At 55.2% G+C, this 24,636-nt stretch overlaps 7 protein-coding genes across 7 annotated transcripts; 3 read left to right on the plus strand and 4 right to left on the minus strand.

Moving 5' to 3' along the window:
• Positions 1–139: 139 nt before the first annotated feature.
• Positions 140–3,038, minus strand: BXZ73DRAFT_51577 (thioesterase-like superfamily-domain-containing protein; the record flags this gene model as incomplete). The annotated part of the gene is made up of 13 exons (XM_048020658.1): positions 140–244; positions 300–347; positions 400–436; positions 492–523; positions 580–652; positions 706–737; positions 789–917; positions 972–1,276; positions 1,389–1,554; positions 1,949–2,292; positions 2,341–2,520; positions 2,570–2,866; positions 2,921–3,038. The coding sequence occupies 13 exons, from the start codon at positions 3,036–3,038 to the stop codon at positions 140–142; spliced, it is 1,866 nt and encodes a 621-aa protein (XP_047874954.1).
• Positions 3,039–3,338: 300 nt separating this feature from the next.
• Positions 3,339–5,634, minus strand: BXZ73DRAFT_91685 (histone deacetylase; the record flags this gene model as incomplete). Its single annotated transcript, XM_048026071.1, has 13 exons — positions 3,339–3,790; positions 3,857–4,024; positions 4,083–4,223; positions 4,276–4,384; positions 4,438–4,530; positions 4,582–4,723; positions 4,781–4,811; positions 4,863–4,970; positions 5,025–5,099; positions 5,161–5,278; positions 5,341–5,416; positions 5,470–5,522; positions 5,584–5,634. 13 exons carry the CDS (start codon positions 5,632–5,634, stop codon positions 3,339–3,341), a joined length of 1,617 nt encoding a protein of 538 aa, XP_047874955.1.
• Positions 5,635–5,902: 268 nt separating this feature from the next.
• On the minus strand, positions 5,903–6,727 carry BXZ73DRAFT_51534 (uncharacterized protein; the record flags this gene model as incomplete). Its single annotated transcript, XM_048020647.1, has 5 exons — positions 5,903–5,977; positions 6,031–6,054; positions 6,116–6,157; positions 6,213–6,472; positions 6,526–6,727. The coding sequence occupies 5 exons, from the start codon at positions 6,725–6,727 to the stop codon at positions 5,903–5,905; spliced, it is 603 nt and encodes a 200-aa protein (XP_047874956.1).
• Positions 6,728–7,246: 519 nt separating this feature from the next.
• BXZ73DRAFT_104252 (succinate-CoA ligase) lies at positions 7,247–8,939 on the plus strand (the record flags this gene model as incomplete). The annotated part of the gene is made up of 9 exons (XM_048015823.1): positions 7,247–7,285; positions 7,335–7,403; positions 7,470–7,542; positions 7,593–7,692; positions 7,754–7,844; positions 7,901–8,250; positions 8,306–8,545; positions 8,598–8,801; positions 8,855–8,939. The coding sequence occupies 9 exons, from the start codon at positions 7,247–7,249 to the stop codon at positions 8,937–8,939; spliced, it is 1,251 nt and encodes a 416-aa protein (XP_047874957.1).
• Positions 8,940–9,222: 283 nt separating this feature from the next.
• On the minus strand, positions 9,223–14,220 carry BXZ73DRAFT_91688 (uncharacterized protein; the record flags this gene model as incomplete). The annotated part of the gene is made up of 13 exons (XM_048026072.1): positions 9,223–9,465; positions 9,493–9,765; positions 9,793–9,936; positions 9,964–10,269; positions 10,330–10,463; positions 10,534–10,598; positions 10,652–10,767; positions 10,792–10,849; positions 10,874–11,955; positions 12,004–13,185; positions 13,236–13,366; positions 13,422–13,793; positions 13,842–14,220. The coding sequence occupies 13 exons, from the start codon at positions 14,218–14,220 to the stop codon at positions 9,223–9,225; spliced, it is 4,485 nt and encodes a 1,494-aa protein (XP_047874958.1).
• A 383-nt stretch (positions 14,221–14,603) lies between these two features.
• BXZ73DRAFT_51535 (uncharacterized protein) lies at positions 14,604–15,705 on the plus strand (the record flags this gene model as incomplete). Its single annotated transcript, XM_048020648.1, has 3 exons — positions 14,604–14,737; positions 14,790–14,973; positions 15,022–15,705. The coding sequence occupies 3 exons, from the start codon at positions 14,604–14,606 to the stop codon at positions 15,703–15,705; spliced, it is 1,002 nt and encodes a 333-aa protein (XP_047874959.1).
• A 369-nt stretch (positions 15,706–16,074) lies between these two features.
• On the plus strand, positions 16,075–24,534 carry BXZ73DRAFT_91690 (uncharacterized protein; the record flags this gene model as incomplete). Its single annotated transcript, XM_048026073.1, has 48 exons — positions 16,075–16,343; positions 16,397–16,639; positions 16,698–16,815; positions 16,865–17,216; positions 17,278–17,379; positions 17,433–17,722; positions 17,778–17,820; positions 17,877–17,917; positions 17,970–18,170; positions 18,223–18,354; positions 18,416–18,433; positions 18,486–18,636; positions 18,657–18,809; positions 18,861–19,166; positions 19,216–19,246; positions 19,308–19,320; positions 19,374–19,397; positions 19,424–19,547; positions 19,602–19,660; positions 19,714–19,819; positions 19,867–19,906; positions 19,954–20,058; positions 20,108–20,301; positions 20,411–20,414; positions 20,447–20,548; positions 20,599–20,715; positions 20,821–20,854; positions 20,904–21,018; positions 21,144–21,202; positions 21,254–21,293; positions 21,350–21,534; positions 21,582–21,743; positions 21,795–21,800; positions 21,856–22,058; positions 22,110–22,354; positions 22,404–22,645; positions 22,700–22,969; positions 23,024–23,217; positions 23,267–23,354; positions 23,410–23,434; positions 23,492–23,619; positions 23,675–23,714; positions 23,769–23,827; positions 23,885–23,940; positions 23,998–24,052; positions 24,105–24,299; positions 24,350–24,488; positions 24,515–24,534. The coding sequence occupies 48 exons, from the start codon at positions 16,075–16,077 to the stop codon at positions 24,532–24,534; spliced, it is 5,898 nt and encodes a 1,965-aa protein (XP_047874960.1).
• Between the last annotated feature and the right edge of the window lie 102 nt (positions 24,535–24,636).

Raw genomic sequence — 24,636 nt, forward strand, 5'->3', positions numbered from 1 at the left:
ACCCTCGCGCGAGTGTATGAGCGTTCGGCTTCAGCAACTGTGTGGTCGGATCGTCATGCCGTGGAGTACTATTCTTATCTTGGTACAGTATGTTGTATGTCACCAGTATGCAATCCACATGCCGTGTCAAGCACCTTTGTCAAAGCTTCGCACCAGGCTTCGCCTTCGTAAGCTCATTGGGGTCGACTCGCAAGAGACCCTCCTGATTGCACACTGCGATCAGCGAACCCGATGGGCTGTACATCTGTGACACTGTCAATGTCGGGTACTTTGCGACGATGAGTGGATGTGCCACTTACACGACCATGCACGTTGGTCCGACCACTATAAGCCACTTCACTAACGATCTGACGTGGTTTTCAGCCGGGAAGAAAAGGCCAGGGGTTGATTGCGACATACCACATAGAGTAGCCAGTCGCCACAGTCCAGATTATCGCTGCAGCAAGTAAGCACTCAAGCACTCGGCGACCACTTGTGAAAATCGTCCTCACTCGTAAAAGCTGATGTTGTGGTCCAGAGATGTCTGAGCGGTACACTTGTTAGAGATGCCTTGTATGAAGCATACACGGATGTCCACACCTGCATGGTAGGTTTCGTAGGGCCCTTGCCACCTTCGTTCACATAAGCCAATGCGCGACGCCCGCCTCCGAGGCTGCACTCGAAGTCAGCGAGGAACCATCAGAGCTCGTGCAGAGGTTCACTCACAACATCGCGTCGGATATATAGCTCAGAATGCACTACAGGCCAGGTGAGTCGAGCAGCGACACAAAGCAGTGACGCGGATGTACCTTCTGGAAGGCCGGGTCATACTTCATGGAGGTTTCCCGGTCCTTGATCTTATGCCAGTACATGTACATCGGCAGACCCTCGTTCCTGACCCCCGCCAGCCTGACCTCGATGGGACTGCGAGCGCGTTCCTGCGCGCGAAGTCAGCATAAAGGACGCGGCACATAGCACCCGAGTACGCCTACCGCGAGCATAGAGCGGATGAAGGCTTTGGTCTTCTCCGTGGTCGCTTCCGCCAGCTGCTTCTCGTACATTGTCTCCGCGCTCTCGCACTGGTCGGGCGGGGGCACGTCCGCCGGCATGGGCCACCGGAAGACGGGCTGCCGCGGCTCCGGGAGGTGGAAGGAGCAGAGCATCATGAAGACCGTCCGGCCACGTTGGACGGCGCGCACGCCGCGCGTGACGTAGGAGCGGCCATCGCGGATGCGGTCGACATGGTAGAGGATGGGGACGGTCTCGGACGCGCTGAGGAGGAAGTAGCACTGGGACGCTTGAGCGGAAGGCCATGTGGTCGCGAAGGCTCAAACGCGCTTACATGGAGCGACTGGCGAAGGTGGGGGGTTTGGTCAAGGGTGTGGGATGCAGCGCGAAGAAAGGAGGACGTACGTGCAGACTGTACGCGGAGTCTACGCACTGCGTCGCGGAGACGAGTGCTTGAGAAATGACCTGTCCTCCGAAGACTCCGCGCGCGTTCGCGGGCAGGCGCAAGGTCTTGGACCTGAATAGACTCACATCCAGCTGTTCCACCTCCAAGGCGTCCGTGATTTGCTCTGCCATCCCGTATATGTTGAGAGCCATGCCGACTGGGCGAGAGTTGGACCGTAGGGTAGCCGGTGGGATGTACGAGAACCCAGGTGAAGAACCGAAAGCTAGAGGATTGCCGGAGCTTGAGAGTAGCAGCAGAATGCGGGGACGTGCTAGGTTAATGGTCTGTGACGCAACCTTATGACCGTGGAGGTAGTGGCCGCTGAACTAGCACCCGGCTATTGGGACTACCGGTCCCGGACGACGCCGTGAACGGACCTCGGTCTCGGCCATATTGTATGGTGATCGTCGCGACAGAATTGTAGGCAAGACTGAACGCTGAGCAAGCCGCAGCGCGAGTGGAGGGACGCAAGGAAAACACATGACACCAATTAATCTAGAACTCCTCGATGTCTACCGAGAACCCGCACATATGGCAAATCTGTCTACTAACACCGTCCGACCCCTTCTCTGTAGGACCATACATATGCTTGTGCTCCTGGTCCTTTCGCTTCTGCCACACCGTCTCTCTCGTTCTCCGCCGCAGCTCCTTCAGGCCATTCTCGAACTTTTTGTTCTTTTTCTTTTTCTTCTCGTTCACGCGTTTCTGCCATTCGGCGTCGAGGGCCTCAGGCGAGCCCCACTTCTTCCACGCGAACTCCTCGACTTGGTATCGGAGGAAGAGCATCATGTTGGCGAACGTGGACTTGTGTGGATTCGCCTTCAGAAGATGCGGCATGACCTCTTGGTCTCGTAATTCCGCTGTCGACGACGTGAGCTAGGCTTCCGGACTGGGCAACATAGACTTACGGTCAGTCAAGAGATAGTCCTCTTTGCATTCTGTCTTGGTCAGGAGGCTGTACTTCTCGGGCTTCTCGTTCTTGCACTTGTTGCATACGAGACAGCCGAAGACCTTGCGGAAAGTCTGATCAATATCCATGGTGTTGCATTCTTTACACCGTGGGTTAAGCTCCGGGTCAAGCCACATTGCTGGGATGCTGTCAGACGTGGGCGCAATGCAGTGGAGTGGGGTACATACGAGGTTCTGCGTTCTGCACTGCTCTCTGTCGCTCCCTCTCCTTCTCCTTCGTCAACAACTCCTCGTCTACTTCCTTGCCATCCTCGACTAGGAAACCACCCTTCGAGTTGACCATCTTCGAAAGATCATACTCGAAGTATTTGCCGAAGCGCGAGTCTCTCTTCAGCTTAGCAGGGGCTTTGGGACCGGTGGGAGAAGTGGACGTCGCAGGTATGACGCCGAGCGGTCGCTTGCCATTCGCATTGACGGACGACGACGACGAAGCTTGCTCTTCACGCTCGCGCTGCCTCGCCTTGGCTGGAAGTCCATTCGTAAGGGCGTGGTGTCCCGAAGATTCATTGCTGTGCTCACCCTTCAGCCTATTGAGCTCTATCCGCTTAACCTGTTCTGGTGTGAGGCTGATATTACTTGGCGGATTGGGAGGCGGCGTAGTGCAGCGCGAGCTTGACGCAACAGGCTGGTCAGACATGGCAGACGTCGAGTTTGTGCAGGTGGTAAAGATGCGGGTATGTAGTGGTGGGGTAAGGAGGAGGTGGAGATCCGAGAGGCTGACCACACGCACGACGCGTCGTGAGTCAGGTGTTCGCACGTGACAACTCCCAAGTCGCCGCCCGAAGTCGGAACAGCGCATTCGGCGGAGTGAATACAGATATATGGCCCAATGTATTCCGTACGCAACGAGAAAACAGTATCACAAGATGATAGCGAACGACAGGATTACAACACTCAAGGCGGTAACTCGATAGCTATTTTGTCCGTGAGCGCATGATCAGGACTCCGCCGAGGCCCCCGCCGCGCTTCCATTCGTCTTGTTCATCGCGGCCTGGGCTGTGGCCTTTGCTTTCGCCGCGATCTGGGCCAGAGGGACCCCGTCGTCGACGTCCATGTCCGACTGCTCGGCAGGCCCCGCGCTCGTCGGTGCGGCAGCCCCCGCAGCAGGCGCAGACGGCGCACCGCTGGGACCGACGCCGTGCGTGGTGCCCGTGCTCATGATCCCGACGGCGGCGCCGAACCGCCGCCCGGTCGCAGGGGCAGAGTCAGCGTCCTTGTTGCTCGCGTGATTGCGCCGGCCACCCTCGCCCTCGTCGTCCGAGTCTGACAGCTCGCCGTCGGCCTGCCTCCGGGAGTCGAGGAGCCGCATCGGACGGCGCTGATTCGGGTCGACCATATCCTCGTCGGGATCGTCCTCGACCATGTCGTCGACTGGCAGACGAGGGATGTCTGGGCGCCCACGCTGATATTAGAGGCGAGGCGATCAAGACGGAGATGAGCGAGCGAAAAGCGTACCTGTCATTTGGACGCTGGGAGGCCCACCGATCTGACGCAGGTGGTCCAGAACAATGCCCCGGACGCGTTCCAGGTATTCTGGAGAGTTCAGATCGTCCATATTGGATGATTTCACGTCCAGCTCGTAGTCTGGACCGAAGTATTCATAGTACTCGTTCATCGGAATCTCTGTCGCAAAACCCTGTCTATCAGTGGCACGAGAGGATCCGAGCGGCTCCGACCGCACCTTTTCCTAGCTCTACACCAGCGGCGAGACCGGTTTCATATGCCCAAGCACGACTGACGTTTCGCATGGTGTAACCCCCGCCCCCTAGCAGCAGCAGCGGCTTGTTGAACGACTTCACAAATTGCACGCAGTTCGCATGTCCTAAGTGGACGCGTGAGTTGAGTGACAGCCAAGGTGAAGGGATGAACACTACCTCTCATAGAAAGATTGAAGCATCCCAATTTGTCACCAGATAACGAATCGGTACCGCATTGGAGCACAACCGCCCCGGGGTCAAACGACTCCATAACACCCCGAATGACCTGGATGGTGCAAAATCGGTGTCTACTCGCGCGCAAATGGCACAGCTACTCACAGGTTCGAACGTGTTCTTGTAGTTCTCATTGGTGATACCATCTCGGAGGGGAAAGTTGAGAGCGTAGTGTTTCCCTTTGCCGATACCAACGTCCTGTGACCAGCTTCAGTAGCTTTTCGCCGTGTTCAGAAGAGTGGTACCCACACGCAGCTCACCAGTGCCGGGGAAATACTCGCCGTACTTGTGGAAGCTGACGGTCATCACACGATCTGTCGTGTAGAACGCTTCCTCCACCCCATCGCCATGGTGCACGTCGATATCAATGTACAGAACGCGAGTGTGATACCTTGGCACAAACTGTGTCAGAGGTTGAATGATGATAGCGACACGCGCATATAGTTACCTCAAGAGCTCGAGAATTCCAAGGACTATGTCTGTCGGGCAGGTCACCTCGTAAGCTCCGACGCGAGAAGTAAAGAGCATACCGTTGACATAACAAAAGCCGCTTGCTTCACTCTTCTTAGCATGATGTAGTCCACCGGCCCAATTCACCGCAATATCGCATTTGTCTCTACTTAGACGCGCAGCACCCTCTATATGATCTGTCAATGCCACATCAGAGCGCACAGGTAGGTTCTTCAGCTCACCCATAGAACCGCCGGCCGAGATTGCACAATAGTCGAAGAGACCATCAAACACAGGACAATCATCACCGACGTTGTCTAAGACGCAGAGAACATATGTCAGTACTGAAACCAGAATAGCGCAAAGATGAGTGGTCACATTTGTGCTGCTCTTTGATGAAAGAGTTCATGTTTGACGGTGAGATCTTGCTGAGGAAGTCGACATATTCATCGGAATGGAACTGCGTCATTTCGCGCTTAGTGGCGGGTTTCGCGCGCTACATGAATCCGAGGCAGGTGTGAGTCTATGTGTGCATGTTGAGCCGGCGAGGGTGCGTACGAAGATCTCCATGCGTTTGTATAGGCCATAGTTCATGACCAGTGAATGGCACATCCGTATACGTGTGGGTTTCATCCTGCGTGACAACACCTCAGTCAACGAGAAAAATGGTGCAGATACGCGACTAACGGATGTCCGGGGCCATAGTGGAAGCCACCGATGTCCGAGTCGAAGAAGTAACACTATAGTGGTGTCTAAGTTAGCATCCAATACACCTAAGCACTTGGATGAGGCAACACGTGCCACGCGCTTCTTCTGCCCCTCCCCGTCTATTGGGGTCATTTCCGGAGGCATGGCTGAGACTAGGCAAGGGTATTTTGAGGAGGCGGACACTCGGAGTCGGTACGGGATCAAGCTGCGAAATCTCCGCCCCCGCGCCACATGTACAGCTTGCGATAGTACTCCCGCCCGATCAGTTTAGGGCGCCTTCGGCACCATCTGCCATCCGTTCACTCAATGACATCTAGACAACAGGACTACACAGTGACGACAGAAACCTAACGGACAGCAAAAGCAACGGTGACATGAGGTCTAGCTGCAGACAGTTGGCGGCACCACTCGTTCATATTTTCGCCTTCGACTCCATATGTACCAATGTTGAGGGCGCGAAACCAAACGACTCCTCCATCTGGATGCCCTGTAAAGCAAATGAACATACAGGGAACATATACGCAGAAAATCTCCATTCACAAGTTCTCCTGCAATCACTCGCACCTACGTAGGTGTTCATAAGGCTGCCAAACTTTACTGTTGATCCCCTACGTAAACAACTCACCATACTCCAATGATGAATGGCATGAAGCCCCGCGAACCAAAGCTAGAGAGAGAGAGCTCAGTACGTGTTCAACTGCCAAAAGCCTAAAATAGCGTACCTCTCTGCCAAATGTGGTTCCCATGACCTGCGGGTAAGGAGTAACAGCATGGAGGGTGATTGGTTGCCCCATCCTCGCCTGCGGTACCACCTCCTGCAGCCTTGCGATACAATCATTCAAAGTCTCTCGAGCTGCGGTCCGACTGGTCTCCATGGGGGTGTTTCGCGACCTTTTGTCGTAATTCAAGACATGAGGGGCGGGCTCGGAGATCACATCTAGTAGGAGGGCGAAATGATCTCTTGCGTGCCTGAGATGCTTCCCTGGATAGTTTCCGCTGAATGGGCGCATGCACACGAAGATAGATAACACACACCGATTGTAGAGCCTGGAATGTAGTTGGAGTGCGTCGTGAGCTGCTCGTCGGATGTCAAGCTGTTGTCCACGAGGTCGACGGCTTGACGCAAGATCGCAGTAGAGACTTCGAGCAAACGGCCTAGCGCGACGGGCTCATCTTTAGAGGCGACATCAAGATGAGAAACGGCAGCCGAGTGAGGAGATGCGGTGGGGGAAGACATGGATGTCGGAAGGCGAGAGGAACTCCACCACTGTGGCCAGGCATGGAGACGGAGTGCATGCGGAGTGCAGGTGCGTCAGCTGCGAGGCTGGATCTGGGCCCGATCCCACGAGGCGTGTCGGACTCGGGAGCAGGAAACATGGCGGAATCGAGGAAGAGGACAAGCAGGATCAGCAGATGGGGCGAGAAGATCCATTGCGGTGATAAGAACTACATGGGAGGGGGGAGAGGTGTTCCTCCGCACAATTTCGAGCGGCCCATACATAAGCTGCCCGAACTCAAAGCGAGGATTTCGTTTCCCAGAACTGCTCCGCAATCACGGCCGCACGGTGCGGCCCTGTGCGGCGAAGAGACCGAAAGGCCACCGCCAGGCCCTTCGTCGTCGTCGTCCTGGGTGGAGATCCTGACGGCGTTCCGCGCGCACGAATGCCGGTGGGCTGCTGACTAAGCACCGCGGAATCACGACGTTAACTTCACCGCCCTCGCGCTGCCAGCACTCAGACCCCCCCTCCCGCCCCTCATGCTCGCATCGCTCAGGAAAGCCGGCTCTTTGGCCCGCGTACGTCGCCCCGCTGTCTCGCTCTGCGCGCGACTGACTTCCACCCCAGGTCGCGTCTGCGGGTCAGAGGCGCTTCCTCTCCATCCACGAATACCAATCAGTCAACTTGCTCAACTCGGTATGCTCGTTCTGCTCGCGCACTCCTTCTCGCCTTGCGCTCACACACGACGCGTTCATCGGCTAGTACGGTATACCCACCCCCAAGAGCATTGCTGCGAAGACACCAGAGGAGGCGTTCGAGGTCGCGAAGCAGTTCAGTGCGTGCCCTCCGCTTTCTAGCGCGTTCACCACTTTGACCGTTCCCCAGGCTCAACAGGATGCGTTATCAAGGCGCAGGTTCTCGCGGGTGGTCGTGGCAAGGGCCACTTCGACAATGGTCTTCAGGGTGGTGTGCACATCGTGCAGTTGTGAGTCTCGCCACGCTTCCCTTCTGAGCGTCGTCATCTGAGTTCGGCGTCCCGCGCGTAGGCCTGAGCAAGCTAAGGACTTCGCGAGCAAGATGCTCGGCGCGAAGCTCATCACCAAGCAGACCGGTGCTGCCGGTCGCGTCTGCAACGCTGTACGCCTTCGTTGTCTCCCCCAGCGCCGCTAGGCTGACGCACGTGGCTCGTTTAGGTCATGCTCGCCGAGCGTCGTGATCCCTCGCACGAGTACTACGTCGCGGTCCTAAACGATCGTGGTGCGGGTGGTCCCGTACTCGTCGCGTCTGCTCAGGGCGGTATGAACATCGAGGAGGTTGCGGCGAAAGACCCCAGCGCGATCATCACGACCCCCATTGACTTCGACAAGGGCCTCAGCAAGGAGCAGGCGCTGGGCATTGCGAAGAAGCTGGGCTTCAAGGGTGAGGGTGCGCAGGGTGAAGCTGCGGATATCTTCATCAACCTCTACAAGATCTTCAAGGACAAGGACGCCACCCAGATTGAGATCAACCCCATGGGCGAGACCGCTGACGGCCATGTTCTTTGGTATGTCGCCACGCAGTTCTCCCTACGTGCCCATGTCCTCATCCGCGCGGTGAAGTATGGACGCCAAGTTCGGCTTCGACGACAACGCGAGCTTCCGCCAAAGTGATGTTTTCTCGCTTCGCGACATCACCCAGGAGGAGCCTTCTGAGGTTGAGGCGCAGAAATACGACCTCAACTTCATCAAGCTCGACGGTAGCATTGGGTGCCTTGTCAACGGTGCCGGTCTCGCTATGGCCACCATGGACGTCCTCGCCCTTCACGGCGGTAACCCCGCGAACTTCCTTGACGTTGGAGGGTGAGAGGTTACTTCTTTTGCCCTAGTAGCCGCGCTCACAAGCGTATTACAGAGGCGCCACCCCCGAGACTGTCAAGAAGGCGTTTGAGATCCTGCTCGCCGACCCGAAGGTTAAGAGCATCTTCATCAACATCTTCGGTGGTATCATGCGCTGCGACTACATCGCGGAGGGCGTCATCAATGCCGCGAAGGAGCTCTCCCTGACCGTTCCTCTCATCGTCCGTCTGAAGGGTACCAAGGAAGCCGAGGCGAAGGAGTACGTGTTGTATCATATCTCTCCTTCCGCGATGGCTGACAGTAGATTTCCAGGATGATACGTACCTCCGGCCTCAAGATCATTGCATTCGACGACCTCGACGAGGCGGCACACAACGCCGTCAAGTATGCTGTCTAATTTGATCTCTCGTAGACTACTCTACTGGACCGGGCTGTTCGACTAGATGTATTCAATGAGCAGATAATTATGACCGGAGATTGAGCGGCAACGCGCGATCCCGGGCACGGTATAATTAGACGAAAAGTACTCAAAGACAACAAATCAGAACAAGTAGAATACGGTGTAGCAAAGACTCGTCTCTGGCGGTGGAGTGTGCGGTACAACAAATGCCTAATGTCCCGCGCGTGCGCGCGTCCTTGTCCCCCGGTCGAGCGTCGATAGCAAAGGCAAGCTCCCCCAATTACCAAGGTGACCGCCCAGCGTAGTTGGAAGGCATCGGGGGTGGGTGGAAGCCGTTCGCCGGCGGCTGCCCAAGGCGCATCTGGGGCGCCATGTGTGGTGGCGGTAGCTGCGGCGTATTTTGCTCATACGGCGAGCGCATCGGCGGCGCGCGGTTCACCTGCCCCGGATACTGGCCAGGGGCCATCACGGGAGGCGTGGGCACGAGCACGGGGCTTCCGGCGTATATTGAGGGCATCGCGGGCTGCATCGGTTGCATCACCGGGCTCACGAGCGGCATGCCTGGCGGGCGGCCTTGGACGCCGTTTTGTGGAGGGGGGTGGGCGTGGTTCTGCATGCCGGGCATGTGCGAGGCGTACATGGGCATAGCGCCGCCCGCGGAGGGGTACGGCATGAGCTGTGTTGGGTAGGGCGAGCGCATGAGTCCCGCGGATTGGGGAAGCGGAGGTCCGGGTCCGGGTATGGCGGGTACCCAAACGGGTTGTGCGTGCGGGTAGGGCGGCGCGGCGCCGTTGATGACCATAGGGCGGGGGATTGGGCTCGACTGGGTGTACATTGGGGCATGGGTCACCATAGGGGAGTAGCCGGGATACATAGAACGGACGTTCGGTCCCATCGGAGGCGGAGAGAAGGAGAACTCTGGAGGGCGAGGGGCAGATCCGTTCGTATTTGAAACTGTTAAGGCCGAGGCACCGACCGAAGGTGCTGTTGGCCGCTGTGTAGAGGAAGAAGAGGTGGGCACTTGTTGGAAGGCACGAGTGACTTCGTATGCCGACATTCTCGTCCAAGGCCCGGAACCTGGGGGCGGTGGAGTCGCTCCTTCGCCCGTCTTAACGTCCTGGATGATAAACGGGACGCCCGTAAGGTCGTCTGCAATGCTCTTCAACGAGTTGATTGGCTGGTTCTGAGCCTTCTCGGGTGTAGTCGACCAAACGGCCTTGAGGTGCTCTGGATCCGGTGCTCTTGACGGTGACTCCTTCAATGCAAAAGCTCGCGGCGACTTGGACCACAAGGACGTCTGTGACTGAGTCGGAGTAGCCACACTGTTCTGTAGCAGAAAATAATGATGAGTACGAGTGACAGAAAAATTTCGAGGTCGGGTACGTACAACAGGTGTGTGTTTCTCCACTTTTGAATCAGCCGGAGAAACTTCAAGAACAGAAGGCACAGCGGGTGGAGGTAGCATTTCCAGCCCAAGCTTCGATCCACCTTGCGCCTCGCTGCTAGCCGCGAATTGGCCCACTGCAGAGTCCGCTTTGACAGTTTGATACAATGGTATCACGGGCACTTTCGACAACGTTTCAGAGCCCACTTGAGGTTCGGTCCCGTTGAGGCTGATCTTCGACGAAGGTGTCTCCGGAGGGGGCGACCGGCTCACTGTATCGAGACCATCTTCCGAAGTGCCCTTGGAAGCAGGAGCGGGTCGCCACGACGCCGAAGGAGAGGTGGGCGCTTTTCGCCAGCTTGGACCTGTAGTTTCCTTGGTGTTCGCAGTGCGCAGCCGCGGAGGTGTGGTAGGCAAGTTTACGACGGGGGAGGAAGGTGTCTGGCTGGGAGGGGTGCGACGGACGGGAGGACGCCGAGGTATTGACACAAAGTACTTCGGCTGGCCCTGGGAGTACTTGGGTCTGTTGAAAACAAGCTCGTTGGACGTAATGTCACGACGGTTGAGCTGGTCCCATGTGCAGGGCTCCAACCGCATGAACCGTTGCCCTCGAGGCCAAACCAGTCCAGTTTTCAGGGGCGGGGCAACTGGGCGTGTCACGGGAGGAGCCTTGACAATAAAGGCGTTCCATGCCGGTTTCGGCGACTTCGGAGGCTGGGTGACCGTTACGTCGAACACCTCCGTGGGCTGCGGGAGATCCTGGGCAGATTTCTGACGGAGAGCAGGAGGGAGCCACTTCGCAGGCTTCAGAGCTTCTTTGGGAGCCTCCGCGGATGGATGTGTGCGAGCGCCGTCCAAAGCACCCTTGATGCGAGCCATCGTGTCGTCCAAGGCGGCCATGGGAGCCTCCCGATAGTGCTGGCCGAGTGGAACTTTGACAGTGCCGTTCTGAAACTGACCTGACACCCTGCGATGGTGTTCTTCCCCAGGAGCATACGTCACAGAGGGCCTCCGAGCTCCTGGACGATGAGGACTGTCCACGGGGGATTGCGTATCGTCTCCTGGCGGCAACGCAGGCTTCTCGGGAAGCGAAGCGGATACCTGGCCTAGTGAAGGACGTCTTCTCCAAGGGCCTTCGTCAGCCTTTGATGAAGGAGGGGGAGGGCGTTGCGATGCGGGAGGCTCGAAGAAATCAGCGGCTACAGCTCTTGGGGGACGAACATGGTGGTTGGTGGTAAGCGGTTCCGGCGAGGTCTGAGATTCCACTAGCTTGCCGAGGTCCGCGAAATCCACGACGTCAACATCCTCGCCTTCCTTTACTCCTAGATCGGTGTGTGCGAGCACACTGGGGGACATGACAGGTGGTGCCGGTGCCTGTGGTTGGGGCACTGGAGGCTGGACCGGAGGTAGAGGCTGCTTGCGACGCCAAGTGTCTCCATCCGATGACGGGCTTGGAGCTGCCGCAGGCGCATTGAGGGATGTCCTACGCGGTGGAAATGTGCGACTTGTACCTGTCGATGATGGTGTCCGACCCATGGGCGGATGATGACGCTGAGCTCCGCTGTCCCCGTCAGAGTTCTTGCCAGAAAGTGATGCAGACGACACAGCTTCCTCGATGATTCCGAGAACCTGCCAAGCGTCAGTCGCATTGTCTGGCACACACGTCGCTCAACGCACCTGGACTTCTGTCTTCCGCTTCTCGGCTTCCTCCTTTTCACGCTCCTGAGCCTGCTCATCTAGTGATTTCATCCGCTCCTCAATCTCCTGTGCCTTCTTCTTCGCTCGTTCCTGTGCCTTCTGCCGCTCTTCCTCCTCCTGTTGGCGTCTCAATCGTGCGCGTTCAGCCGCACTATGCATCGCGGCTTTGCGAACCTCTTCTTCGTCTGCTACCGGAAGTAAGGGAGAAGGCACAACTGGCGATCGCGCCACCTGGGTACTTGCAGATGGCGACGGAGGCTCCGCTGGAAGAGGCACGGAAGTGAATGAAGGGAGGGGGGAACGAAGAGAGAGCTCAGATTCTTGGCGTGGCGGAGGTACATGTCTTGCCCCAGGAGCAGAGAAGTGGGGGGGAAGCTGTCGGCGATGATCATCACCCAACGGAAGAGGCGGCGGACCCATTGTTGAGCGGCGTCGATCGTCAGAGGATATGTCTCGAGTCGGACGACCAGAGGGGTGTGAACCAAATGATCCTGGACGACTGGAATCATGCGTGGATGAACCATCGGTTTGCCAGGGTAGATCCCGTCGTGGTGGCCGATCACGGAATCGAGAGTTGTCTGGAGACAAAGAATGGTCGCCAGGTGTACGAGAGATGTCAGAGTGTGGTGCACCATTCTGCGTCTTCTGAAGTAGCTGCACGCCCTGTGGTTGCGTGTGTGGAGGCGCATCCCGTCGGATTTCAGACGGTAAGATAGGGTGCTCTGATCTGCTACCTCTGCGGGTGGGATGCGAGGGAGGTCCCTGTGGGGAGTGTCTTGCCTGAGAATACGGCTCGAGACGGTTAGAGCGCTCATTGAAGAGCACCCTTGACGCATCCTGTGGGGACTGCGCTGAAGTTGACGATGGAGATACAACGCTGCCGTTGGATCGATGGTCACGAGAGCTGCTGGGAACTCGGATGACTCCTGGGTGAGAGCGAGGCCAACTTCTGTCGAAGTCGTCTGCGAAACGCTCTTCCTTACTCACAGGCTGGTCTGTGACTCCTTGCGAAGACGGTGCGTCTGTCTGAAGTGGCGGTAATGACGAATGGCCTCTTGGAGGTGTAGTCGGACGGGTGGCTCCTGTGGGTTGAACTGTATACTGGCGTCCATCACCGAACTCGATCACACCATCCAAAAAGTTGTCATCGTCTTCTTCCATCTATCGCACTCGCATGAGACATCGTAGACAAATGAATTGTATGCACTGACCTCATCCCAATGGTGGGCGTTTGGATCCAGATGTACTCCACGGAATGTATCCTCTGCCGTCACAGAGGCCTGCTTCTGGGCAGTCGTCGAGTCTTGTGAGTCTTTGTTGTCTATAGGCTTCTTTGTACGGCCTAATGCAAACTTCTCCACATTTGCTGCGGTAGTACATCAAAATGAAACACGCACCTTGGGCAACTTCAGCGGCGGTGGGGAATTCAGACTCAACGCCATCCGGACCTGAAGCTGAAGAGCCATTGCCTCTTGTATTTCCCCAAACAGGCTTCGATGACAAGTCCCTCTTCGCCGATAGGACATCTTGATTACTACGCAACAGTGGGTGGATGACTTTACCGCCGGGGGGAGGGACTGGCGCAACACCAGAGGTAGTCGTCGGACCTGTTGTCAACCTTGATCCTTGCGTCGGTAAAGGAGTCGGAGCGGTAGAAGAAACGGCTGAAGGAGGACGCGACCATCCTGCGCTGCTGGGCTGCGGCGTTGCCGTCAATTTCGCGGTTACAAGTCGAGGATGAGGGGTGGTGGTTTGCGACGCAGGTTTCTCTACGGGACGCATAAGCACACTGTCCCAGAAAAAACCAAAATACGCACGAGTCGCGTTCGTGGCCCTTGGCACTGGGGAAGCCGATGAGGCGTGGGGAGGGGTAGAAGCAGAAGAGGTCTTCTCCAAGAACTTTTTGTTGATATTGACATGACTGAATTTCTTGGGATGCGGCATGCTCAAAGGGGGCGCATTTGAGGAGCTCACAGAAGGAGACCCATGCGTACCACCCCTGGAAAAAGAAAGTCCAGAGGCCACTGAGGAGGACGGACTGGGGTCTCGAGAGCGTTCTGCTAAGCCCTTGGCCGCTCCGGGGGTGTCGCCCGTTCCGCTAATTCCGGGCACATCACTTGACTTGGTTTCCGCGAAGGCGGCATCGCGACTGACTTCTTCCTTCGGGGGATCCTGAGCGGACTCGGTACTGGCCATAGACGCGTCTCCAGACGCAGAGTGCGGGCAGCCTGTGCAAGGATGAAGTGGGAGTAGGGAAAGTGTACAGGAACGCCGGCCGGAGAGCGTATGAAGATGCGTGAGCGGCCAGAGGGGAGTAGGTGGCCTACTAGCGGAGGGCTCGCAGAGGACGGCGATGGCTTCAGTCCTGGCCACTGCTCAATCCAGGTCCTCTCTTGTCCAATCGTTGCCCGCCGGCATTCGCCGTCCGCCAGCGTTTAGACGCGCCGGACTTCACCACTGCAGTCGACGGACTCGTCCTCCCTTACCTCCGCCTTTCTTCTCATAAAGACTTGCCACGCATCCGCCGTCTCACACGCGCACCTGTCCTCCACCTGTGCTAGAATACCCCAACGCAGCTAATGGCCTCCGAGGTCCTCACACATGACATCGCACCCTCGCACTCTCTGGCGGGCGGGCAGCCGATCGCCCCACTAACGAACGGCGTGAAACGTTCCTTCACGCATCTGGACGAAGATAAGTACTGGGATCCAAGGTGAGTTTCGCCGCTGTGTGTGCTATGAATGGCTATCCATGTCTCTCGTCAGTTTTATGAGCCTCCCTTCCTGTGATACCGACTCCTACTACTATCCGCATGCCGTCAAGACGGAAGATGGCGACCTTCCTGCCTCCACATATGGGGGAAACTGGGGTTCTAAAACTCTCAATCACGCCAAGTGGGTACGCAGAGGCAAAATGACGGCCTGGGGACCATGGATGGAGGACTGGGAGGTACGTTTTCATTGTTCTACCCACAAGCCCCTTCATGACCGTCTGCAGTCTGAAGACCGGGCAAGAAAGCGTCTCAAACAAATGCTTGCAACAGAAGAAGAGCAAGACGGGCCCTTGACCCTTTCTCACCTTCGGTCCCCGTCTCCTCCCCTTACCGCTCCGTACCCTCATCCGAACACCCAGCACCTGTCCTATACCTCGTTCGTGATGGACAAGGCTACTACGCACTCTTTCCGTTCTCGTGTTTTTGATGAACTCGAGGACTCGACCAACACGTTGATCGAAGGCGAAAGCACGCTACGGAGGGCGTTGGGTAGATTGTGGCAGGTGATGAATGAGTCCCCGCAGGAAGACGAGGACACTCGAGGCTCTGTGATTCCCAAACGCGAAGACGAGGACGGAGATCCGCACGAGTCGGACAACCGGTTTGCGCGGGCACCTGACCTTACCCCCGCAGTCAACAAGCTTTTCCTATCTACAGACCAGCAACCACCGATATTCGAACATTCTCGGACGCGCATGGACATGCAAATGGACGCTCTAGAGAAATCGTTGGCGACTCTCCGCGAGCTCCAAGATGACGGACGAGAATACGGAGAGCGGCTGGAGGAGATTCGGGAAGGGCTGGGTGAGGTGAGGACACAGAGGGGCGGGGTTTGGGATTTGGTGAGGAGAAAAGCGATACAGGAACTGCAGGAAGCCGCGTCTTTGACCGCCACGGGTGTATCCTAGAGGTGTACGACTTACGCGAATTTGCGGTTGACTTCAGGCTGGCCGGCGATGTATGTCTTGAGTCGTTATGTAATGTAGACGGAGCACTCTCGTTTAACCAGGTTCCGTGAAGTTCTGCGCGCGTGAAAAGGGAAGTACATTGAACGCTGCATTTTGGTGTATCGGGGATATGTAAGTCTACTGTCCACATACGTCTGCCTACTTTTGAGAGGCCCAACGCGCGTCTTCTCCAGTGGCGCGTACACTGATCGAGCGTCCGCGTAGCGCCACTGACGGGTCGTCTTTAAACCCTGACCGTACTGGCCTCGCAAGCTCTGTGCGAGACTCGTCCTACAAACTACCCTCCTCTCTGCTTCCCGCATACACGCCATGGACGCTCCCGACATCTCCCGTCTCATCCTGCAGGACACCGGGCCGCCACCCTCAGATGCTTCTCCGCCAATCCCGGACGACGTCATGTATGCGACAGACCACTACACGCTAAAGCTCAGGAACTATGCCCGGTCCATACCCTACTCCATTGAGTCCAACTCGCGCATGCAGAAAATGCTTGACTTCATATTGCTGCGGCTTTCGCAATGCGTCGAAGCGAAGGACTATGATCCCGGGCTCTTACAGTGGGATAGTATGTTAACGTAGTGAGCGCCATTCTCTTATGGTTTCCCTCTCAGGCTGACGGCCCACTGCGCAGCTGGTCGATGCTCAAGTATCCCATACCGAAGGGGAAGCGCATAGCTCTCATCAAGATATACTTCCATGTGTGCACAACACCTGGCATGTCCATTCATATCATTGCCGCTTGCTCCGAAGGGCTCCAAGTGCTTTCTCGTTCGAAGAAGAAGCTCTCCGTAAACGACTTGAGGCTTCCGTGGATGCCCATATACAAGATCTTGAGCAAGGACTTGTTTCTCACCAGGCGTCAGTTCGAGATTAGGTGGGTTCCTCTGCTCTTACCATGCGCACACCCTAGCCCTAATTTCGCTGGGATGCAGCCAAACTTCGTGGTACATGGGGTATATTGCTGATACTGTTCGCCGCTTCTTCCACCCCGCTGCCGTTGATGAGATGCTGTCTACTTTCCTCCCCTCCATGAATTGCACTAGCCTAAACGTGAGTGATCACTCGACGCGCACCCGCACACTTCTGACATACTTCGCAGAGCCTCTTAGCGTCGCAGTATTACATGTTGACGTTCTTGCCGCTCTCGCACCCCCAGTCGTATCTTCCCATGCTCTTTCGCATATGGGAGTCCGTGAATTCGTATATGTTCGACGACCGAATGCTGCAGTTCTTCGCGCGACTGGCAGAGATGCACGTCGACTCATCCGTGAGTAATCCTCAGAGAATTGAGGATATCCCGGACGACGAGCGGTCAGAAGGGGAGGGCCGACCCGGTTGGTCGCGCGAAGACCTCGAAACGAAGTGGAGGTGGTCAGGCCTGTATTCCGACGTTGGCATCTTCTCGGATGCCGACTGGAGCCTTATCATGGCCAAATGCATGGCGTCGATGGGTGCGTGACTCTGGCAGAACCTCCATTATTTGAGCTTTGATCGAATGTCCTCACTGAACAGAAATCCCACTGGCCGACTCCGGCTCTCTTACCACTGGCCCAAACGCTGATGGTCAAGCGACGTTTGAGATGAACCGGCTTCCAAAGCCAAGCTGGCGCATTCGTATGATTTCTTCTTCGATACGCGTATGATGCCATGCTTATGAGCCTGCGTAGCCTCGTTGGCACGAATCATCGTGTATTCAATGGCACCGGATTCTATGCCCAGTCCCGCGTCAAATGCCCCAACACCTTTTTTCACACCGCTTGCGTCCGGGACCAGCACGCCGCTCCCTCAACAAATTGGTGGCCTCGGCGATTATCTCTCCGCTCCGCTTGGGAAAGGCAGTCACCTCAAGGCGAAGACATATCTTGGGGGTTGCAAGGCTCTCGACTCTCTGGCGAAGTTGATTGCTTCAACCGAAGGCTTCTTTCATCCCACAAACTCTGGGAGCTGGACGACCGATGTAAGACTCAACTCTTCGCCATATCTTCCAGCTCAATGAATAACTTCCATACAAGCTTAGCGCATTCATCAAGTACATAGTCTACGATTTCAACAAGCGTGAGTCAATATATTCCGCGCGGCATTACATGTCATTTTTACACCTTCGCCGACAGGCTGGCACGAGGAGCAACTGCCTGACTGCAAGACACCTACAGTAATCATCCTTCCTGGTTGCGAGCCTACGAATGCTGATACGGTGTATATAGCATCGTCGTCTCACCCCTGAGATCAGACATGAGTTAGTCAAATCTCTCAGGACTGTCACGCTTCTGGCGATGTTCTCGCAAGACAGCACCACGGTTTCCAACATCCAGAGCTGTCTCAAGTCCATGAGCGTCATGGAACCAGACCTCATTCTTCATCCCATCCTGAAGCGTGCCGTTCCCGCCCTAGAGGCCTTGGTCGAGGTACGACTTTATGATATCTATCAACCACTCCGCTCATCTAACCGGCTCCAAGACCCATCGGACTACAGCCGTCATCAAGGCCCTTGGTGCTGTTGCTCCCGCACTTGTATGCCGCGATGTTTACTACCCTGGTGCAAAACATCTCTTCCCTATTCTGGAGCTTCTACTTCCTGGGATTGATCTGGTGAGTTACTATCCCCCGTCTCCTAATCCGGGACTCACAACCAGACATTGATCGTATCAAGAATGACCCGCCGAAAACGGTATGTGCCAAAATGTGGAGTTCGATCGAATTTTTGCTCAATGGAAGTTCAGTTCTGCACTACTGCATTCATTTCCGAGATCGCACAATACATCAAGTTTGGACAGCTAACATTGAGCCCCGACACTATTATCAGCAATGGCGTGGACCACTCCCCGGATACTCTCAACGGCCTTTCCATTGAAGTAGAGCCCTTTCCGGATGGTGTGGAAGCTGGTTCCGAGACGAACTTTCCAACGCCGAGGAAGACGCCATCTTGAGGGATACGTCGGCGACATTCGCGGACTGGGTGGCCGCTTTCCTACAGCGAGTTATCGTCCTCTTTGAGAATCTGCCGGAGGAGGGACCGAACGGAACCGCTGGCGGCGCCACCGAAGGTGGGTCATTCACTGATCATGGCTGGCTCACCTGCTGAACATCATCTACAGTGCAACTAGTGGACGCGGTGTCAGGCGCGTTCAGCCAGATATGTGTCCATCTATCAGAGCCGCTCTACGACATGGTGCTTGGTCTCGTACTGGACTACGCGACTCAGAACGTCAGGTCGAACGCCGTTCGGGCCATCCACCAGCTGGTGGAATGTGTTGCCAACGCCAATCCGGAGAAGACTTTGGCACGATTCCTGCCATTCTGTGATCGTAGCATTAGGACGGAACTAGACCATGGTGCGAGTTCGTTGAGGATCACGTCGTCAGGATCCACTCCTCTCCCCTCGGACACCACACTTCACTGGAGTGAGTTGCAGTCCTCGGCGTGACATCACGCGACTCATTTTCCTTTCAGATCTCGCAATCCTAAGAGGCGCTATGTATAAGTAAGTGCTAAGCTGATCCAGCACCTGTCCGCACTAAATGTTTCAACCAAACTGATCCTAGTGATGGCCGAGCAGTAAGCATAGAACCGTTCAAACAAAGATTCATCACTCACGTATTTGCCGACAGACTCTGAAGTATTGTGACCAGCTAGTGTCGCTGCTCAAATCTTACATGAGAAGACGTTTTCCAAGCGTGGCTACTCGTCAAGCGGCAAGCTACTTTCAAGCATGCTTTTGACGCTAAGTCACACTTATCCTCTCGAGAATAAGTTCGTGAACCCCGCGGAGTGGGACTCGCCTGGTCCGTGGTTGGAAGGTTGTTCATGTACTGGTGCTTTGGCTCAATTTTTCTCAGACTTCAAGTCGAACCATCACAAGTATTGGGGCAAGCTGTATAAGCCAGAGGATGTCCGAGTACGTGTGATTATCGTGTCTCGTAGGAGGTTGTGATTTAACGCGCGTTCCAGCTGACTTGGCATGTGCCCAATGCTGAAGAGGTAGACTTCGTACTGCGGATCTTCAGGGAGTTTATCGAGCCTATCCTCGACACGTTGCACAAGTTGCTCGAGTCAGGTAAGTTGATGTCCAATCTGTTGGATATCTCATTGAGCTCGCGATAGGCGTCGTCCGCGACGGTGTATGGCGCAACGATTTCTGCAGGTAATGTCTCGCAAAGCTTGACGTTGTTCTAAGCTGAGAGTTGCTAGACATCTGAGCTTCGTGCGGAACGCGTTCGCTGGTATCCCTACGCTCGCAAAAGAATTCATTACGCCCGAAGAGCAGCAATCAGCCTTGGACTCCAGCGACATCCTGTATGTGATCATGTTCCACTCTCCGCCCATTGTCTTACAGATACTTCAGTCACGAGATTCCCGAGATGATTGCTTGTGTCGAGCCACTCAACGCAGGTTTTGCTCTATCTGATCCAAACGATCCTCGACACCAGTACATTACAGGTCTGCGACGCAAGTTTGGCGAGTTTCTTCACAAAGCATCTGTGTCACTGCGGCAGCAAGGCGAAGAGAACACTGTGGACGCGGTGCACGGCTTGGTACGTTGAATGCATAACTTCTGTGGAGACGACCCCAACGCATACAACCAGCTCCGATCGATCCGTACTTTCCTCCTTGAATATGGAGACAGTCGAGATAGGTGAATGGACAGCGATGTGATTTTGAGCACTGCTCACGTCTGGAACAGTTACTATCTGCAAGCCGATCGGTACCAAAGCGAGCTAAACATTGCGCGTCACTATGCTGGACAGAAGGTCTGGCCGCGCGCCCTGTATGTGAGGCGAGCGAGGTGAGTTTCGTCGTGACGTATGGACTACGCTGCTTCATATGGTTGTGTAGGTTATATCATGCTGCTCGACTTCGATGGAATTCGATTGAACGTCGAAGGGGTATGCTGGAGGACAGTCTCATCGACGACGTCACGCAGTGGTCGATGTGGCATTACGCTACTGGTATGTCAAGTCTCCATACGCCAATTTTTGATCGGCGCTGATGTTCTTCATAGTCCGAGAGTAAGTTTTCGTTGTCACGACACGGAGCGATGACTCAGGCTATCTTCAGGTCGAGTCAGGCTCTTCTGGAAAGCCTTTGCAACGTCAGTCACTGCTGCTCTGAGTTTTCTGACTGCTTACATGAATCTCCAGAGCTTCGATGGCGTACGGCGCCGGTGTCTTCCCACGTTGTACCAATCGCTCGAGCCTGGAACAGATGACGATCGCATGAAGGGAGCTCTGTGGACCCTCAACCTTTCTGTCTTCGGTGCGCAAACATATCGAAGTTCCACTTTTTTGCATCCGTATTTATGCGCTCGCCGTAGCCAAATATGCCAGTGGTGGTAAGGTCTCGCCTTCTTCATGTCCTTCCGTCGTGTGAACTCCCTGCAGAACCAACGCTGTCGACGGAGTTTGTCAAGAACCTCTTCGCTTGTCAGCACAATGAGAAGGTTTGGGGTGACCTCTCTTCTACACATCGTGTCATGCTGACCAGATTGTAGTCATCCATTCAGGATTGTGTCGCGTCCTTGGCGGAAACCAGTGGGTCTCACGTTAATGTGATATCACAGAAGCTTGTCTCAAGCGTAATTCAACAGGCCTTGCGAACTTCGGGGAGCCCAGTCAAGTGGTGTACAATATCGACAATCGCGCCTTGATCAAAGCAACGCACCATCTTCGAGCCATGGTGACGTATGCGGAGATAGCGGATGATGTCCTGACCAGATGCGAGACACAACGCGCCAACCGTCTTGCCATCCACAACGAGGCAGTTCTACTCACTGTGCGTATTCACTACACCCACTCTTCCTATCGCTTACACCGGTATAGACCGACACCGTGCTCAAGATTGCCAACAACCCTGACACGCATTGGAGATACGCGATTGTAGCCGTACGATGTCTCCGCTCCCTGATTCGACGAGACGCTCCTATGAAGACAGAGCATGTTGAGTATTTCCTCAAGAACTCTTATGATTCGAATGCCAGCATGGTATGCCTTTTTGCATTTTTCGCAGACATATTGATCTGATAGGATTTTCAGCGCTACGTAGGGCTCACATTCATGTCGTCGCTCAATACGCAGCTAATCGCCTAATTCCTAGTATGCTCAACGAGGGGTCATGAAAGTCTCTAGATTCATCAAGCTCCGCGCTCTGGCCCAGGATCCAGCAGACATAGCTCTCGAGCAAAACCACAACCCGCTACGAAGGAAGGTTCGCGTGGAGGATCCATCGCGTGAATTCTCAGAAGTCAAGCTTTCAGAGTACAGGGTTCCCTTGGATTTGGACCGAGGTCGAACCGAGCCGTGAGTGGATATCGCTTTAGGAACGCCACTCAGCTCACGTAACACTCGCAGATTGCTACGAGACAAGCTTGGTTCTGGGTGGATCGCATGGAGCAGCACGATTGACTGTTTCCTGGTTCCGCACCAAACGAAGTCCACGTTCCAGCCGTGGGAACCTAATAGCGAGCATGTCGTCGCAGCTATCCGTAGTGCGGCGAAGGACTCCGCGTTTTGGAAGAAGCTTTCCACCCACTACTCGGCTGAGAACAACTCCGATGTTGTGGTTCAGGACAACTTGTGTACTGTGAAGTCCATTTGTGAGTCTACTCATTCAAGGACAAGCATTTTGCTCATGCTTTTTCGCAGTCCAACTCCTGGATGACGAGCCCTTCACTGTCCTCCAACCGATAGTTGAGGAGCTGCTCGCGAACAAGGACAAGAACAAGCAACGAGCGGCAGCAGAATTCATTGCAGGAATGATTGGTGGTTCAAAGCACTGGCCAACGGACGCCCAGCTCAAGTTTTGGATGTGGTTCACTCCTCACATCAGGACGATCTTCAGCCAAAAAACCAACGACACGCTGGCAGTCTGGTCTTCCTTTTTCGAAGTATGTGCTCGTTGAATGATAGCGATGAATCCATCCTTAAAAGGTCCTGCCCAGCACGTCTTCTACAATAAGGATCCGCGTCGACTGCAACCTCTTGTAGACCACATCATGGAAGAATTCAACACTGTCGACTTCAACGGCGAAACAACCTTCGAGGCGGTGCAGGTGCTCTGCTTCTTCCGAGCGCTGTACGAGCAGCTTGGCATGAAATTCACGGCGTGGGTCGACGATACCTTGAAGCGCTGTTGGGCCCAACTCAAGTGCGAACATGAGGAGGTGCTTGCGTATATTAGCGAGATCATGGCCTTCTGCGGCAAGATCATGGTTCGTTGCGTCTCTTATCATCTGGCGCGTGCTGTGATATTGACTTGATCGCAGTGGCGTCCCAATCCGTCCATGTTGACACCCGAAGTATTCGTCAAGGAGTGCCGGACCATCCCCTCTGTGGGTGATATCATGGGAATTCGTGGGACATTCCACGAGGAGCGTGTCACGGAGTTGGTACAGCAATTCCCTGTCTGGCGGCAGGAGCGATTGCCCGGCGTTCGGGCGTTCCAGTCCACCTACGACCGGTAAGGCCTCATGCTGCAGTGAAAGAAAAAATCTCATAAATGTTTTCAGTGTTGGAGTGCTCATTTGCAAATGGCTCTTCCAGCTCATTCACGACACGAACGCTATCTCCGCTTTCGACTGCATACTTCCCCTCCTGGTACTATGCATGTTAACTGCTTTGACCACTAGATACTGACATAATTACTATCCAGCCCGAACTCATCCATTTCACAGAAGGTGCGTCCTTTGAACGGATACTCGTCTTGCCGTACTGCGGTGGCTGATAGCAATTAGTCAATGACAACGATGAACTTGCGTATCGCGCAAAGCTTCTCATGGTCCGCATGTGCGGAGTGATTGTTCCACGTCAGTTCATCAACCCCATCCTCGACGAACTGTTCAACGCCATTCAGACTTTTCCCGTACGTTGGGATCGCCGTCTTTCCAAGTCCACGTACTGATCACGTTGAACGACAGTCATGGAAAGTGCGCCTGAAGATCCTTCCGCTTGTGCAAGGTTTGAGCGCCGTTCCTCGTGTGCATTTTTGTGCAACTGAATAGTTGCGCCCAGTCTTCTACTTCCGACAGTCCTGCCTTATCAGCGACATCAAAATAATCGAGATGGTCGAGGTATGTGCTGCGATCCCGTTACTACATACATCTTTACTGACTTAGTACGTCTGAAAGGTCATTTGTCGATGCTTGGACGACGAGGTCGTGGAAGTGCGTGAGATGGCAGCAACGTGCGTGCTCTTCCATACCTCGTGCACTGTGCACCCAATTCTAACAACGGCCTACAGGACACTCTCAGGCATTCTCCGCCTATCGCCACGCAAAAGTATCATCACCCTAAAGGTACGCGCTTCGTATTTTCATCGAGAGTGGTGTTCTCAAGCTGCGCACTCAGGATCGCTTTGTGCGCTTGATCAAAAATAGCAAGCTCCCAGCTGATAGGAAGTCGCCTGCATACAACACCGCCATTCGTCAATTGCATGCGGCGATTCTGGGCGTCTGTGCTCTTGTGGAAAGCTATCCATACACCATCGAGCGCTGGATGCCAGAGCTCCTGACCAACATCCTTGCTGAGCATACATACGACCCTGTGAGTGCCCATCATTCCTTGCGCGTTACGCACTTCCCATGTTCTCCTAGATCCCCATATCCACCACGGTCCGCAAGTGCGCGAGCACGTTCCGGAAGACCCATCAGGACACTTGGCACGAAGACTCGAAGAAGTTCACGGAAGAACAACTCGCTGCGCTCTCTACCCTGCTGTCCGGATCGTCGTACTGTGCGCCTGCTGCTTCTGTCGTGCAGGCTGCAACTCATCGTATTGATCACAGACGCGTAATGCACGGATGCTCTCGGATCCCATCTATAGGACAACTCTTGCAATATTTGTGTATCATTTGTGTAGCCTACCGAGAGTGCCTACGGTC

Source organism: Epithele typhae (genome assembly GCF_022376455.1).
Source record: "Epithele typhae strain CBS 203.58 chromosome Unknown BXZ73scaffold_49, whole genome shotgun sequence".
In the NCBI taxonomy this organism is placed as follows: Eukaryota; Fungi; Basidiomycota; class Agaricomycetes; order Polyporales; family Epitheliaceae; genus Epithele; species Epithele typhae.